Genomic DNA, 14,575 nt, shown 5'->3' with positions numbered 1-14,575 from the left:
TTGCGGAGTCTCTCACTTTCTCCTCCGGTAACAATAAAAAAAAATACATGTTTGTATTTTGAATAGTATAATATTCCCGAGCTTTTATAATACAAAGAGGAACATATGAGTGAGTTAGAATGATAAAAAGGGGCGATTAAGGATAGAAAAAAAAAAAAGTGAATTATTAAATAAAATTTTGAAAAGTGAAAAGAATAAAGAAATTGAATAAAAAGTTTATTTTACAATTTTTTGTAACCGCTCCTTTTTTTTTTTTTCTCTTAATTCTTTTTCGTCAAAAAAAAAAATCAATCAAAATAGAAGAGGAAGACAGGTTTCTTTAAACAATAAAATAAAATGAATTCAGAAGCGAGTAATCAACTAAAGGGTTCAGAAAACAAGAAGCAAATTACCCGGCCTCGTCTAAGTTACTTGCGAACAGCCTGGACTTCCTCAGACATTTATAAAGCTACATTATTAACACCTGAACCTGATTTACAACAACAACACGAATTAACATCTGAAGAAGATGTCAGCTTTCACATACAATTACCACCTATCTCAATACAAGATGATGAAGATGATGAAATTATGAATCAAGTACAACAAATGATTCTTGTTGCCAATCTACTTTCTTGGCTAGGGTCAACTTGTACTACACTCTTTGTCTTTTACACAAATGAGGATATGTGGAGATATGCTATATTACCGATTTACATTGTTTGGTGGAGTTATATGTTAATACAACAGAGAAATAATACAGAGTATTACGTACAAAAATATTTGAATTGGATTCAGTCAAGTTTAGTTATCCAGGCTGCTATTCAACACATGGTACTTGGCTATGACTGTGGTCTAACACTCTTGCCTTGGGTATCATTTCTTCTTCAGCTCTTTGCTAAACGTATCACATTAGCATGTAAATCAAAATCTACAAGAATCAAAAATCAAATTAAATCAGAACAAGAAAAACTACAATCCAAGGTGAATGATGTTACAGAAGAGTACAAGGATCATCAATTGGCGTTCATGTCTACTGTATCCCAAGAGATACAGGACGTTGCTTTAATGGTCATCACTACCTTGGAACAATTTTCCCCCACTTCCATTCTTTACAACACACATGAATTATTGTCTGCGTGCTCTTTGGCAATACCTACCGCAAGTGTCTTTGCAATCAATACAACCATACGTCAAGTTTGTCATGTCAGTTCTCATCTACAATTACTATCTCGCCTTGCTTGGCAAGCTTGGCCGCATGTGACTAGTAACTTGATTGGTAACAAGTTGCCTAAACTAAACATGAATGAGTTTGATATCGGTGAGTTGTTACAGAATTTGGGTGACGCAGTGGCCGGTGTAGCAGCGAAATTAGATGTTGATTTTGTGATTTATCATTGCGATAATACACTACATCATACAATGGTTATTGGTGATGAAGGTGCTATTCGTCATGCTTTATTGAATGTAAGTCCCTTTTTGTGTGCGTGAGTGTATTGATGTAACCCTATGTTTTATCTATCCTAGCACTTACGTAATATACTTGAATGCTGTACTCCTGGTGCCTGTATTGAAGTTGGATTAAACGTGAAGCCTATCAATGATTCAAATCATCTTCATATTATTTTTCATATCATACACACAACCTCACCTGCTATTCGTAATACCAGTACAGCTTTATTACCCAACGCTAATTTGACCGCACAACTTTTATCTTACATTCGTGCTACATCAACAGTAGAGACACGAGCGAATCAAACAAAATTTAAATTCTCATTTGATCTTGAAAGTGGACGTGAAGAGAATAGAAAGCTGTTTATCAGCAAAGACACTATGTTAACAAAGAACCACTATGCCAACATCAAATTTTCCAATGAACCTAGCCTCAAAGAATTAACCAAATTCATTGATAATCTCAAAGGCCTCAAGATGGTCCTACATGCACCTGAACAAAGTACCTTTGCCAAGCATTTGACAGGATGTCTTGCAAGTTGGAATACAGACATCAGCCATGTGCCCGTTGTTCCACGACCTCAGTTTCAACAAGAAGATGCTACAGGATCTGAAACAGATACATCTTCATCCACTACAACCACAATACCTCCTACACCTCCTCGTAGCATTCCTACTGGGCCAACAACGCCACCTGTCCCATCACCTGCTATCGAAGAAGAACATATCCACTCGATCCCACCGGCCTTTATCTTGATTGACGATGATATTGTTACACTGGAAGGGAAACTAAACGAGTTTCGCGCCCAACCACCTGCCTCTGCCAACATGTTGCACGGTAAAAGACACCATCAACACAAGAAATCAAGCCTTCATCAAAACTTTTTTCATCAGGGCACAACAGCCATCATTCATTTCACCTCACTTTCAAATTATAAAGCGGTTCGAGATACCATCCAGTGCTTTACTTTCTTGCCTAACCGAGATCCCTTTTCAATGCCTCGAGTGGTTGTGGTTCCCAAACCAGCTGGTCCACGCCGTTTTTTGACAGCACTTCATACGGTCTGGAACAATGCCGTGGTCGAGCCTCATTTCTCGGCCATTGCCACCTCTCCTTCCAGCCCAGTGCCGCCAATTGTCTCACTCTTGGTTCAAAGAGAGTTGGCAGCGAGCTCCTCCAATTCTGCCGCTACATCTCCCGGTCAAGACATCCGCATGTCACCTGGAAATAACAATAATGTCAACAACACGAATGAACCATCTCCAGGTCGTCGTAGGCCTCTGAGTGGTATCTTTAGTCCGCCTGTGGATGGAAATCAATATTTTGGTGCATCCGGACAAGCCAATGTGCCTCGACGCAAGTCCAATACAGAACAGCCCATTGATTATTTGACTGCCAAATCGGCAGGCGTTGCCTCTACCAACCCTACCTTATCTCCTCGTGAGCTGGCTGCGGAAGCCAATACATCATCTGATGCAATAACACAAGAACAGACGGTACCTGTTGAAAGTGAACCTAAAGAGACAAAGAAAATGAGCAAGACAATGTCAAACTTCAAATTACACAAGAAAAAGAAGAAGGAAAAGGGAACACCTTTTGGTAATGTTGTGAGTCCACCGATCAATGTATTGATTGTGGAAGGTAAATCTCGTTGGCTGCATGTTTTTTTTTTCTTTATTAATAATCTTTTTTATGGAAATAGATAATATTATTAATCAAGCTATTTTATCCGCTTGGATGAAGAAACATCAAATTAAGTTTTCAGTAGCGAGTAATGGATTAGAAGCAGTAAATAAATGGAAGAGTGGCAAATTTCATTTAATATTGGTAATAAAAAGAAGAATAGAATGAGGCATAAATAAAGCTAATGTGTGAATAGATGGATATTCAACTTCCAGTAATGAATGGTATTGATGCTACAAAAACAATTCGATCTATCGAAAAGGAACAAAAGATCGGTGTCTTGCCCATGTCATCCTCCTTTTTACAACAACAGCAAGCGATTGCAGCAGCAGCAGCCAACACAATTATGGCCGAAGAAGAGACACCGTTGCTACCACCGATGTTGACCGAGGAAGACAAGAACGTGACCCCCTCCATCTTCCGATCCCCCGTGATCATTGTGGCCCTGACAGCCTCCTCTTTAGAATCCGATCGGCATGCGGCCCTTGCGGCAGGTTGTAACGATTTCTTGACAAAGCCACTGAGCTTGGAGTGGTTGGAAAAGAAAATAATCGAATGGGGTTGTATGCAAGCCCTGATTGATTTTGAGGGTTGGAGACGATGGAGGAAGGCGGCTGAACCCAAGCGAACAGTTAGCACACCCAAATCTATCCCGACCCTTTCGGAAGAAGCTCAGGCTGAGAGAAAACGTATTGAAGAGCTTAGCAAGTCACCGAACCGAACGGGTATCATGTTACCTGGTGTTGGAAACTTGGTTAAGACACGCAAAATGTCAACAAGTGATCGCCAGTTGTTAAAGACATCTAAAAGTGATTCAGATACACAACCTCAAAGTCAAATATCATTAAGACCCTCATCATCTACATCAACCTCAACATCAACAAAGACAATGAACTAAGAGCAATAGCTACTCAATTGAAAGGGAAAATATTATACTGTTTGTACATAGTCTTTTATAAAAACAAAAAAAAAAAACAAAAACCAAAACCAAAAAAACCAAAACGCCACAAGATTTTGCATTATTTTGTAATACTCCCCTTCCCTCTTTTCCATTCTATTTGCTAGAATGGTTGATTAAAGTGAAAAAGAAGAAAAAAGTTAGAAAGCAAATATACGCCCTCTGTTCTTCTTTTTTCAAGAAGAAAGAGAAGGAAAGTTTATACAATAATATAATAATAAAAAGAGCTTGAATGAATTTTTACAGTGATTGAATGCTTTGTCTTTTGGCATCAATTGCATGCATATCGGGTACACCAAGTTCTGCCTGTTTATTTTATTTTAGTTTATACTCTTATTACGCGTTTGTGTTTATTACCTTATTTTCATCTTCTTTTAATAAAACATCTTCTTTATTTTCTCCGCATTGATAAAATCCACATTTTTGCTATTTCAAACAAGTTGGATGGGCTTTTTGGAATTGATTGATCGATCAACTTACCTGAGTCCATGCAGATCCACATCTCCAGCAAAATCGATATCCGCATTGTAAACAATCTACTTTATTGCAGCCTTCATCCCTGTTAATCATGACAGAGCAATTAGGACAAGGTCGACTGATAGGATGTTAGCTTTCAATTTGGTAGATTTTTTATATAAATTACGTGTGATTTAATTTCCACTGAATAGTAGAAGTGTATTCTGTATTTGTTGACTGCATTAATTCGGACTTCAAATGCTCGAGACAACTCAGTCCAAAATGAGCCACTTGTCCGCATTGAAGACATAACTTGTCTCCACAATTCATGCTGACAGAAAAAAAATTAATTTTCAATTTCCGAACAACAAGAAATGCTTACCAAGTCTCCATTGGAAAATAGGAAATGTGTCGAAACTGTGTTTGTTTCCAGATTTCAGGTATAATTTCAAGAGCAACTAATTGCTTTGATATGTTGGATGCGAGATCATACAGGTCTTTTTGATGTGATACCACCTTACGCAACACAGGTATGATTTGATGATAAAGTTCTTGTATTCGGCCAATGCGGAATGTAGACCCTCTTTGACATGTGGTCAAAAAGTGCCTGAGCACTTCATCCACAAGTGAGGAAAGCGAGTGATCCTTGGTTGACTTTGAGAAAAGGTCCAGATCATTTGCAATACTTCCAAGACGACTTTTTTATTGAATAGAATGTTATTCGTCTGCACAAATAGTAATATAACTAACCTTTCGCGAGATAGTTCTTGTGCGAGTGGAGACTGACAAGGAGCGACAGAGTGTTGGCAACCAAGGCAATAACGAGAATAAGGCCTGTAAGGTTGATTGAACTTGTTATATTTTGCTACAATTTCTGATGATACATATCGGCACCATTCTCCTTGAGAGATTATCTCTTGACAAACTATTATCAAATTATGTAAATACAAGTAATCAAATTATTTATAAAAAAAAATTACCTGGACATTTAATACGAGTTACGCCTAATCCCCATGATTGATTCACAGTTTCTTCAATGTATCTAATGTGTTTTTAATATAAAAAAAATGTGCTATTATTTTTCTAAATCATTTTACCTTGAAAAGCAATCTTTACAAAATTGATCACGACAATTTTCCAAACATAAATTATAAGTCTGGTCAAGACAGATAGAACATCTTTGTAACCAAAAGTACATGTTACTCATTTCATCTTCTTGATTATGCGTTGTTTTAGTTGCTTTTTTAGGTGTCAATGGATGATGGTGGTGGTGGGAAGATATGAATTGATATATCCAACCAATGATAAACGATACAGTACGTAAAAGTATAGCCGGCATCAGTAAAGTGGGGTAAAATATATAAAAGAATGGTAGACAATAGCAGAATAATATATTTGCTATGTTGAATTTACGAAATATTTCTTTTGTTTGCTGCCAATAACTCAACTCTTTCGTTTCCATGGTTTTTCTTTTTCTTTTTTCTTTTTTTTTCCTCTTTAAAAAAGAAAGAAAATAAAAAGGAAAAAAGGGAGCTGTTTTTCAAGGGAAAAAATATGCGATATTTAAATGACCGCCTTTCAATAAACCAAGCCTATAAAACATGATGTAATAATATATAGATTTTTTATTTTTATTTTTGTAAACAGAAAAAAATATTATGTACATACGGGAAGAGGGGAAAAGATTTTTTTTAAATAAGTCCATTTTTTAATAAAAGCCATTGACAGATAATGAACCTGGCGGTATAGTTAAAAAAGTATTATTGGTTGATTGTTGTGGTGAAGAGGATGAATTATAGTGTTGATTTATCATTTCTTGTTTTATCATTTGTTGTTCATTGGCCTTTTTCTGTATTTCTCGTTCTTTCTTTTGTCTGCGCCATTCTTTTCTCATTTCTTTAAATTCAGCAGGATTTCGTTTAGGTCCCTATAACAAAAAATGAATATACATGTTGCTGAGTGTAAACATTGGATAGATTACATGTTTTTGCATGCTAACATGAGCATTTAAATGATTCAATGTACCATATGCCTTTGTACATCCTGGCCAATTACAGTGGTATAATCGTTCAATCTCGTCATATCTTCTTCGTGGTCTCTTTTTCTGATTTGTGCCGGGAATTTCTACAAAAGAATAAACCTTTTCTACTGAAGAGTTGCTTGCATTCGATGATTGCCGCGTTCTTTGATTTATAATTTGATTATTGAATTCAATTGGATTTATAATTGTTACTGGATCGGTTGTCAGCCCGGGTTGAGTAGGCATGGCATACATGGGATCAAAGGACATCATACTTGCGGCCGCGGCGGCTGCTGCTACCATGTCGGCTGTGGTAGAAGGGTTATTGTTTACCAAGATGGGATTGGAAGAAGAGTTTAATTGGAATTGCCCAGGATGAATAGTGGTGGTTTGCTGTGGCATGGTATAATCGTAAATCATCTGGGGCTGTGGTGCAAATGTATTTGTACTTGCAGGTATCATTCCGGCCACTGAGGCTGCAGCCGCCGCTGCTGCTGCTGCTGCAGCCTCAACGGCAGCATTATTTGTACTATCCGTCTTTGTTTTGCTGCTATCTTTATCATTATTGTTGCTATTGTTTGTTGGTAATAATTGAGAAAGTGGAGGTAGAGAAGGAAGCTCGAGTGGCTGTAAATAGCCTGCCTGTTGCTGTCTTCTATTTAATAAACCACTTTTAATTGGTTTTTGTTGCGTTAGAGTAAAATAATTTTTTTGTGATTGAGACATTTTATTATGAAAAAAAGAAGGGGAAGGGGAAAAAGAAAAGGTCTTTTTTTTTGGGGGCGAGAAGGGAGAATATATAGGTTTATATACTAAGGTACATAAAAAAGAAATTTTTGCACTTCTTTTCGTTTTTTCTGTGCAATCGGGGATATATAACGTCATAGAGCGATGAATTTCTATATGAAGTTAGCTCGATAAACTGCCTCATTTTCAAAAGAGAAAAAGGGATGAAAGTTTGATTTACCCAATAGAATAATAGCTATGACGACAGAACAAACAGATGACAAGCAATATCCTTACCTCGTTTCAGAATACTTTATGTTCCCGATTGTAAATTGCTCGAACACTTCAAGTTGTAAAAAAAAAAAAGTGGTCCGTGAACATTTCTCCTCTTTATTCGCAAACAGACTAATTATTGGAAACTTGTAAAGGTGACCTGATTTTTTTTTTCTTTGATTGTTTCTTTGATTTGTTTTTTATTATTATTATTTGTAGTAGAAAAAAAAAATTTTTTTCCAAAGGTTACAATCACCTTGCAAAAATAATAAAGTTTCCGAAATGAATATGTTACATAATATAACCTAACATATCAAAAGATCGACACCGTCATACACATAATTCAAGCTACTAAAATAGAAGTAAAAAAAGGCAGAGAACAAAAGGTGATTTATTCATTGAAAACATTGTTTTTTAATACTAAGTTCTTGACATAAAAGAAAGGAAAGAAAGATATACATTTTAAGTCATACTACATCGGTTATCATCCAGAAAACCATTAAAAGAGAGAAAGAGAGAGAGAGAGAGAGAGAGAAAAGAAAGCTTTACATTTGCGTTGTATTGTAATCGTTAAGATTTGTCTGTGTAATTTACCAAAGGTTATTTTTTTTTGCGTTCGTACAACATGAATAGATTCTATAATGAAACAAAATGACATAATTGCATTGAATTACATGTGCATAAAAAATATTCATACTTGTCATATGCTTGAGATATTATCATCAGAGGTAAGCAGAGAAGGAAAAGGGTGATAAAGTATTATTGTACGGATGTATTCAATAAATAAAAAATGCTGTAAACTTGAGCAGATCAGTCGTTTTTTTTATTTTATTTTATTTTTTTTGCATAGATGTCATTATTGAATAATATTTCAAAGGTTTTCTTTTATTAAACAGTAATTTCATTATTACATCAACACCAAATAACACGTCTTCCTCTCTTTTTCTTAAATCAAGAAAGAGATAAGTTTTTCATTTGAAATGTGATTTGTGCTCTGTTGGATTCGTCATTGTATATTCAATAAATCTTGATCAGTTTATGTAATTGCCATATTATTTGGAGTCGATTTTATACCGTCTTCCACTTCTTTGTATTGTTCATTGCAAGTGATTATATTACATCTTCTTTTATCAAAACCCTATTTTATTTTAATAAAAATATGATTCGTCCCATGAACACATTTAGAATGTAAGAATTCATTGTTTCATTATTTTCTACTTTTGGAATTATTTCCATTTTACACATCTTATTGCTCTACAATGCTTAACACTTTATCTGAACTAGATTAAGTCTTTTTAATTGAATAATTTGCCTAAACTGTTTCGCTGTCCATCACTTTCTTATTACAAAAGTCTGTTTATTATTCCTTTTTCTTTTTTTTCCTTGATACACAACCTCTTTAAAATGATTGTGGATGACTTGCAAATAAAATAAAAAACTCTAATATTTTACAATGGTATTTGTGGTAACATTAAACACTAAAAAAGATAGAGCACTATAACAATGCTAATAATCACAATAAACAACAATGTTACTCATAACAATAGGTTGGTAACACATATGTCCTGAGGATGAGCTGTAGAATTTTGTACTTTTTGTACAAATGGTTTTTTCTACTATTTTTTTTTTTTTCGCATGTTCGGGGATATTCCGTATATAGCAAGTCCTTCCACATTTGTAGTTTATAAAAAAGATGTGTGTTTTTTTATTGAAATATCAAAAACAATTGAAATTTGTAATCATTTTTTTTTGAGAGGCCATTAGTTGGATTCATTTTACGAATATTCATTGCAAAATAGAACAAGAATAAATGGAAGGGTATTACATAATATCAAAAATAGACACTGTCATTTTGATGAACCAACTCTTATTAGCAAAAGGAAAGGAGTTTATACACTGTTCTAAAAGGAATACCCACTTTTGTAAGATCAAAAGTATACAAACAAATTGCTATAGATTATTTCAATATAAATCCTTACAATGTATAAATACCATTCTTTTATATCATTTTGTTATGTTCATTTTTATTTTATATATTTTTTGGTACAAATAGGAAGAGAGAGAAAAGAAAAGCAAAAGTTGTATTAAAACTTTGAAGGAGTCCCCCAAATTCCTCCACCGGGAGTCAATCCCTGATATCCTGGAACAACTGGGTCTTCTAAAGGAAGAGAATTGAAAATAGATCTAATGTTGTTGTTATCTGGCATAGAAGAAGCACTGTTTGTAGAAGACTGTGCAGAGGTAGATTTAGAAGGTATTGGGCCATCATCTTGAGTGACTGGAGTCCAGGGTAGAGGATTGAGATTATTGTTATCACTAGTATAAGTATTATGATTAAGTATATTAGTAGTAGAAAGGATATGAGACATATAGGAAATCGGATCAAGAGAGGATAAATGGTAAGGTCTATTGGCTTCTTCTTCATGAAGTGAAATATTTTCACTTTTCAAATAGTCTACCAGAGCATTGAGGACGTTGGGTAAGTCAGTCTCTATTTGGCTCATTTTCAAATGAAGACGTATCAAACTATCTTGATTCTTGTTGTAGATGGTCTCTACCTTAATTTGGTATGTTTGGAGGAAACGACAGATAATTTTTTCTTGGAATGCATCAGAGGAAATCAGGCTTGGGAAGGTATCCGAGTGGGGTACATAAAGATTATATGTTTCGGGTACAATGGTTTCCAGCATACTGGAGGCAGTGGGAATATGGGCTTCAGGTCCAAGAAGAATAACATAATTACAACCAAGCTCACTGTCCGGCCAGAGTACACGCGTATTTGTCTTCTTGGCAATCTCTTCGGCAATGAAATCAGCCTGGTATTTTTGAATCAACTCACGATGAAGAATAAAGGGTACCTTGATATGCTTTGTAATATAACTGCGATCTCTTGGTTGTACAAGTTCCATGACTGCATGACGAAGATTGTCTAGATTGATCTGGTTCTTCATGGGTGTTCTAGCAACAACATTGTCTTCATTATTGTAGTAACCACCCAGTGAGGCGAACTCTTCGGTGTTTGAAAATTTGACAAAGACTCCATAACGTTTCATGATTCGCTGAATGTTCTTTCCACCCACACCAATGATTCGTTTATGATAAGATTCTGGGACATAAAATGAAATCTCGGCAGGAAGTTCTTCTTGAAGTAAAGTAAGACCATCAAGTGCTTTTGTAAAACTTTGACTTTCGACTTCAATAATAAAGTTGTAATCATTCATAAAAGGTTGAAACTTGATTTTAGCTCCAGAAGTACGCATGATTTTGTTGATCTTGCCATTCTTTTTACCAGAAATAAAGTCGCGATGATCATTTGATGATTCAACTCGAAATACTGTTTGACGGTGAAAGACTTGAAGAAGCTGCATTTCTTGAAGACGTTGGTAAACATTGCGTATCGCTCTTTCAGAACCGAGTACTTCAACACTACCAAGTTCTGGTTTATAAAGTACTTCTGAACCAGAGACATGAGATAGGTCAGATACAAAAGTGGCAAGATGAGGTGGAGAATTGAATAGGGTTGCACCAGATGAAAATACTTCTGAATTTTCTTGATGGTTGAAATAGAAAAAGGCTTCATAAATATTACATGTTTGCAAATTCAATGCACGTAAAGTACGCTCAGCATTGACGCGGTTTTCTGCATAAACAGTAACACGACTTTTACCAGAGCCAATGACAGGAAACATGATATAGGCACCTAGTATTGAGTGTTACTTGCTGTTATTAATAGAACTATTTCTATTTACCATTGTCATGCATGATTTTACGTAATTCATCACGTCGATATAACAATAGCCAGTCTATTTTTCTTGCAGACAGCTCCGTGTCTTTGTGATACATTGATTTTGCCTGCGTGTCATAAAGAATTTTATTCAATTTGTTTTTTTTTGGGAACAATTTCTTTTTGTTTACCTTTTGAACTGCGAGCTTGTTCAACATCTCTTTCACTCGCGTTACCTGAGTTTGTTCTCCAGTGATATAAATAACAGCTTTTAAATCTTGTTGATTTTCATCTTGACAAAAAGGAGAAGGAAAATAAATGTTGGTCGTAGTTTCTTCAATAATCGGCAACAAACCACACCTTTTTCTTCCACAAATCAAATAGTGTAGTTTCAGTGGTAATTCAACTGTTTCTGTTTTTAAGTTTCGCTAAAGGAAATTTTTTTTTGTTATTGTCGGAACTTTAATGATAGGGTATTTTTTTTTTATTGTTTACCTTTTCATCTAATAAAACAAGTACACGAACGCGACACTCTTCTACTTGATTAGGTGGACCTATTAATTCGATATGTGTTGGGTTATCCGAGACAAGTGAGGAATATTGTTTTTTAGGTTGTATAACATTGATCTTGACATTAAAAAACTTTTCTTTGAGATCTGTAAAGAGATCGTTTGTAATGTCAGGCATAAGTGAGATCTGAAGTGTCAACTTTATCTACGTCATACAAGTGAGAAACCTCTGTGCTATTTCAATTGAATATCTTTTTCAAGTACTCACCTTCAATAGACAATTTTGAAGTAAATCGCCTCGAGCTTTAATTAAAGACTCTTCTGCGGCACCTGTCATTGTCAGGTTGTAACCAATAGGTGTATCGATGAGTGGAACAGAAGAAGTTTTTGTTTGGCCAGTCACCAGATTGATCTGACATCCTCGGGAGATACTAACTTTATTACAATCATCTCTTAATCTGGATATAGTGGATGGTTCATCTTGGTCATAATAAATGTATTGCCCAGATATTGGTGGTGAGTAACAAAAGGACAGTGCAGACATCATTGAATAATATGAATATTTTTTAATAAAAAAAAATAAAATAAAAAATAAAAAAGATTGAAAAAATAAATTTATGAAAAAAAAAAATTAATACATGCAAAAAAAAAAGAGAAGCCGAAAAAAATAAAGGAAAAAAAAAATATCTCTCAGTTAAGGTGAGAAACATGATGAATAGGGAAGCATACAAATCTCAAGTTTCTTAACGACGTTCTTTGAAAAATATGGCACATATCCAATCATCATAAATTTTTCATCTCGATTCTTCCCCGATGAGACACCGAAGCATTCTTTTTTTTTTATGTAATCCATGATTCGATTCTTTCCTTTATGAGGATGTTCCCCCGATGTACTTTTTCATTCAAATATAACCCTAGTCTCTAGGCAACGTCATTTTATAATGTCATTTGTCTTTTTTACACCGAAAATTATTTTCCTTATTAGAGAAACAATAAACATTTTAGCTTTTGTTCATTCACTGTTTTATAATAGCCTGCACTTAAGCTGTGAATAGGCATAGTAACAGTTGATCACATAATGACAGTTGATGCTTCCTCAGCCAGTAACAGAATAACATAAAAATTCTCGGCTAAAGTGAATTGTTATTCCTAAAAAATGAAGGAAAATCTCTTGCGTGTATTTACATGCGTGTAACTGCTTTGGCATTGTTTTGTACAACCAAATTATTTTACTCTATTTAGTAATCAGTAACCAGCCAATCAAAAGTAAAGAGAATAATCAGGAAACTTGTGGAATGAAAAATTTTACTGTGTACACGCAATAATAAATGAATTTTTTTTTCTACCTACTTTTTCTTAGTTTTCTCTCTCTCTTTTTTTTTTCTTACTCTCTTTTTTATACATACACGCAACAGAAAAATGGTCAAGGACACAAAATTTTATGATCTTTTGGGCGTTAGTCCCTCTGCTACAGAAAACGAACTTAAAAAGAGCTACAGAAAATTGGCTTTGAAATATCACCCGGATAAGGTACACAACTTTTTTTCTTCTACATCTTGAAGCTTATTAACAATTTTTTTGTTGTCATTGCAGAATCCTGAAGCAGGCGACAAATTTAAAGAAATCTCTCATGCTTATGAAATTCTTTCTGATCCTGAAAAGCGCCAATTGTACGATCAGTTTGGTGAAGAAGGATTAAACGGTGGTCCTGGTATGGGAGGTATGGATGCTGAAGACCTCTTTTCTCAATTCTTTGGCGGAGGATTTGGTGGAGGCCGTCGTGGTCCATCTGGTCCTCGCCGTGGTAAAGATATGATGCATGCTTTGAAAGTAAGCCTTGAAGATCTTTATAACGGAAAGACCAGTAAATTGGCACTTCAAAAACATATCCTGTGTAAAAAATGTGAAGGAAAAGGTGGTAAAGAAGGCTCTGTTCGTAAATGTAGGACTTGTAATGGACAAGGTATTCGTGTCATCACTCGTCAAATGGGACCTATGATTCAACAAATGCAACAGCCTTGTGGTGATTGTCAAGCAACCGGTGAGGTTATTGACGAAAAGGATCGCTGTACTGAATGTCGTGGTAAGAAGGTGGTTGGTGAAAAGAAGATTCTTGAAGTCCACATTGATAAAGGTATGCGTGATGGACAAAAGATTACATTCTCTGGTGAAGGTGATCAAGCACCAGACATTATTCCCGGTGATATTATTATTGCAATTGATGAAAAGCCTCACCCTCACTTTAAGCGCTCAGGAGATGATTTGATCTATGAAGCCAAGATTGATCTTTTGACTGCTCTTGCTGGTGGTAAATTCGCTATTCCTCACCTTGATGATCGTGTGCTCATGGTGACCATTCTTCCTGGTGAAGCAATCAAGCCTAATGAAACTAAAGTGATCCCTAATGAAGGTATGCCCGCTTTCCGTACTCACTCTCACGGTCATCTCTTTGTCAAATTCAATATTGAGTTCCCTCAACCCAATTGGACCTCACCTGAAAAGATTGTTGCCCTTGAACAGGTCTTACCTCCCCGTCCTGCTCTTCCTTCAACTGGAAATAAGCATGTTGATGATGTTGTCATGGCTGATGCTGAAGGATATCAAACAAGTAGTTCTAGACATGGAGGTGCACACGATTACGATGATGATGAAGATGATCACCATGGTTCTGGTCCTGGTGTGCAGTGTGCTCAACAGTAAAAGAAAGAAAAAAAATCTTAGACTTTATTATATCAAAAGATGTGTGATGTTTTTTTTTGTTCTCATTCCTTTCCTCTTTATTTCCCTTTTATCC

General features: G+C 35.4%; 6 protein-coding genes across 6 annotated transcripts in view; 2 read left to right on the top strand and 4 right to left on the bottom strand.

The window, feature by feature from the left end:
* The window catches only part of RO3G_03197 (uncharacterized protein), a gene marked incomplete at both ends in the record, with an annotated part of 706 nt that extends 657 nt beyond the window's left edge, over positions 1-49 (bottom strand). The window contains one exon of the mRNA XM_067657788.1: positions 17-49. Coding sequence (XP_067513889.1) covers positions 17-49 — 33 coding nt within the window. The remainder of the gene's footprint in view (positions 1-16) is intronic.
* Positions 50-336: 287 nt separating this feature from the next.
* RO3G_03196 (uncharacterized protein) lies at positions 337-4,013 on the top strand (the record flags this gene model as incomplete). Its single annotated transcript, XM_067657787.1, has 4 exons — positions 337-1,446; positions 1,507-3,073; positions 3,135-3,220; positions 3,312-4,013. 4 exons carry the CDS (start codon positions 337-339, stop codon positions 4,011-4,013), a joined length of 3,465 nt encoding a protein of 1,154 aa, XP_067513888.1.
* Positions 4,014-4,313: 300 nt separating this feature from the next.
* RO3G_03195 (uncharacterized protein) lies at positions 4,314-5,727 on the bottom strand (the record flags this gene model as incomplete). The annotated part of the gene is made up of 7 exons (XM_067657786.1): positions 4,314-4,379; positions 4,554-4,632; positions 4,717-4,860; positions 4,912-5,226; positions 5,280-5,454; positions 5,510-5,571; positions 5,627-5,727. The coding sequence occupies 7 exons, from the start codon at positions 5,725-5,727 to the stop codon at positions 4,314-4,316; spliced, it is 942 nt and encodes a 313-aa protein (XP_067513887.1).
* A 721-nt stretch (positions 5,728-6,448) lies between these two features.
* Positions 6,449-6,951, bottom strand: RO3G_03194 (uncharacterized protein; the record flags this gene model as incomplete). The annotated part of the gene is made up of 2 exons (XM_067657785.1): positions 6,449-6,456; positions 6,555-6,951. The coding sequence occupies 2 exons, from the start codon at positions 6,949-6,951 to the stop codon at positions 6,449-6,451; spliced, it is 405 nt and encodes a 134-aa protein (XP_067513886.1).
* A 2,681-nt stretch (positions 6,952-9,632) lies between these two features.
* RO3G_03193 (uncharacterized protein) lies at positions 9,633-12,325 on the bottom strand (the record flags this gene model as incomplete). Its single annotated transcript, XM_067657784.1, has 5 exons — positions 9,633-11,248; positions 11,298-11,400; positions 11,464-11,700; positions 11,768-11,986; positions 12,050-12,325. 5 exons carry the CDS (start codon positions 12,323-12,325, stop codon positions 9,633-9,635), a joined length of 2,451 nt encoding a protein of 816 aa, XP_067513885.1.
* An 875-nt stretch (positions 12,326-13,200) lies between these two features.
* RO3G_03192 (uncharacterized protein) lies at positions 13,201-14,481 on the top strand (the record flags this gene model as incomplete). The annotated part of the gene is made up of 2 exons (XM_067657783.1): positions 13,201-13,311; positions 13,375-14,481. 2 exons carry the CDS (start codon positions 13,201-13,203, stop codon positions 14,479-14,481), a joined length of 1,218 nt encoding a protein of 405 aa, XP_067513884.1.
* Between the last annotated feature and the right edge of the window lie 94 nt (positions 14,482-14,575).

This window comes from Rhizopus delemar, genomic scaffold (genome assembly GCF_000149305.1).
Source record: "Rhizopus delemar RA 99-880 supercont3.2 genomic scaffold, whole genome shotgun sequence".
Classification (NCBI taxonomy): Eukaryota; Fungi; Mucoromycota; class Mucoromycetes; order Mucorales; family Rhizopodaceae; genus Rhizopus; species Rhizopus delemar.
Note: the sequence above shows the minus strand (reverse complement) of the source record. Positions and strands in the feature narration are given on the sequence as shown.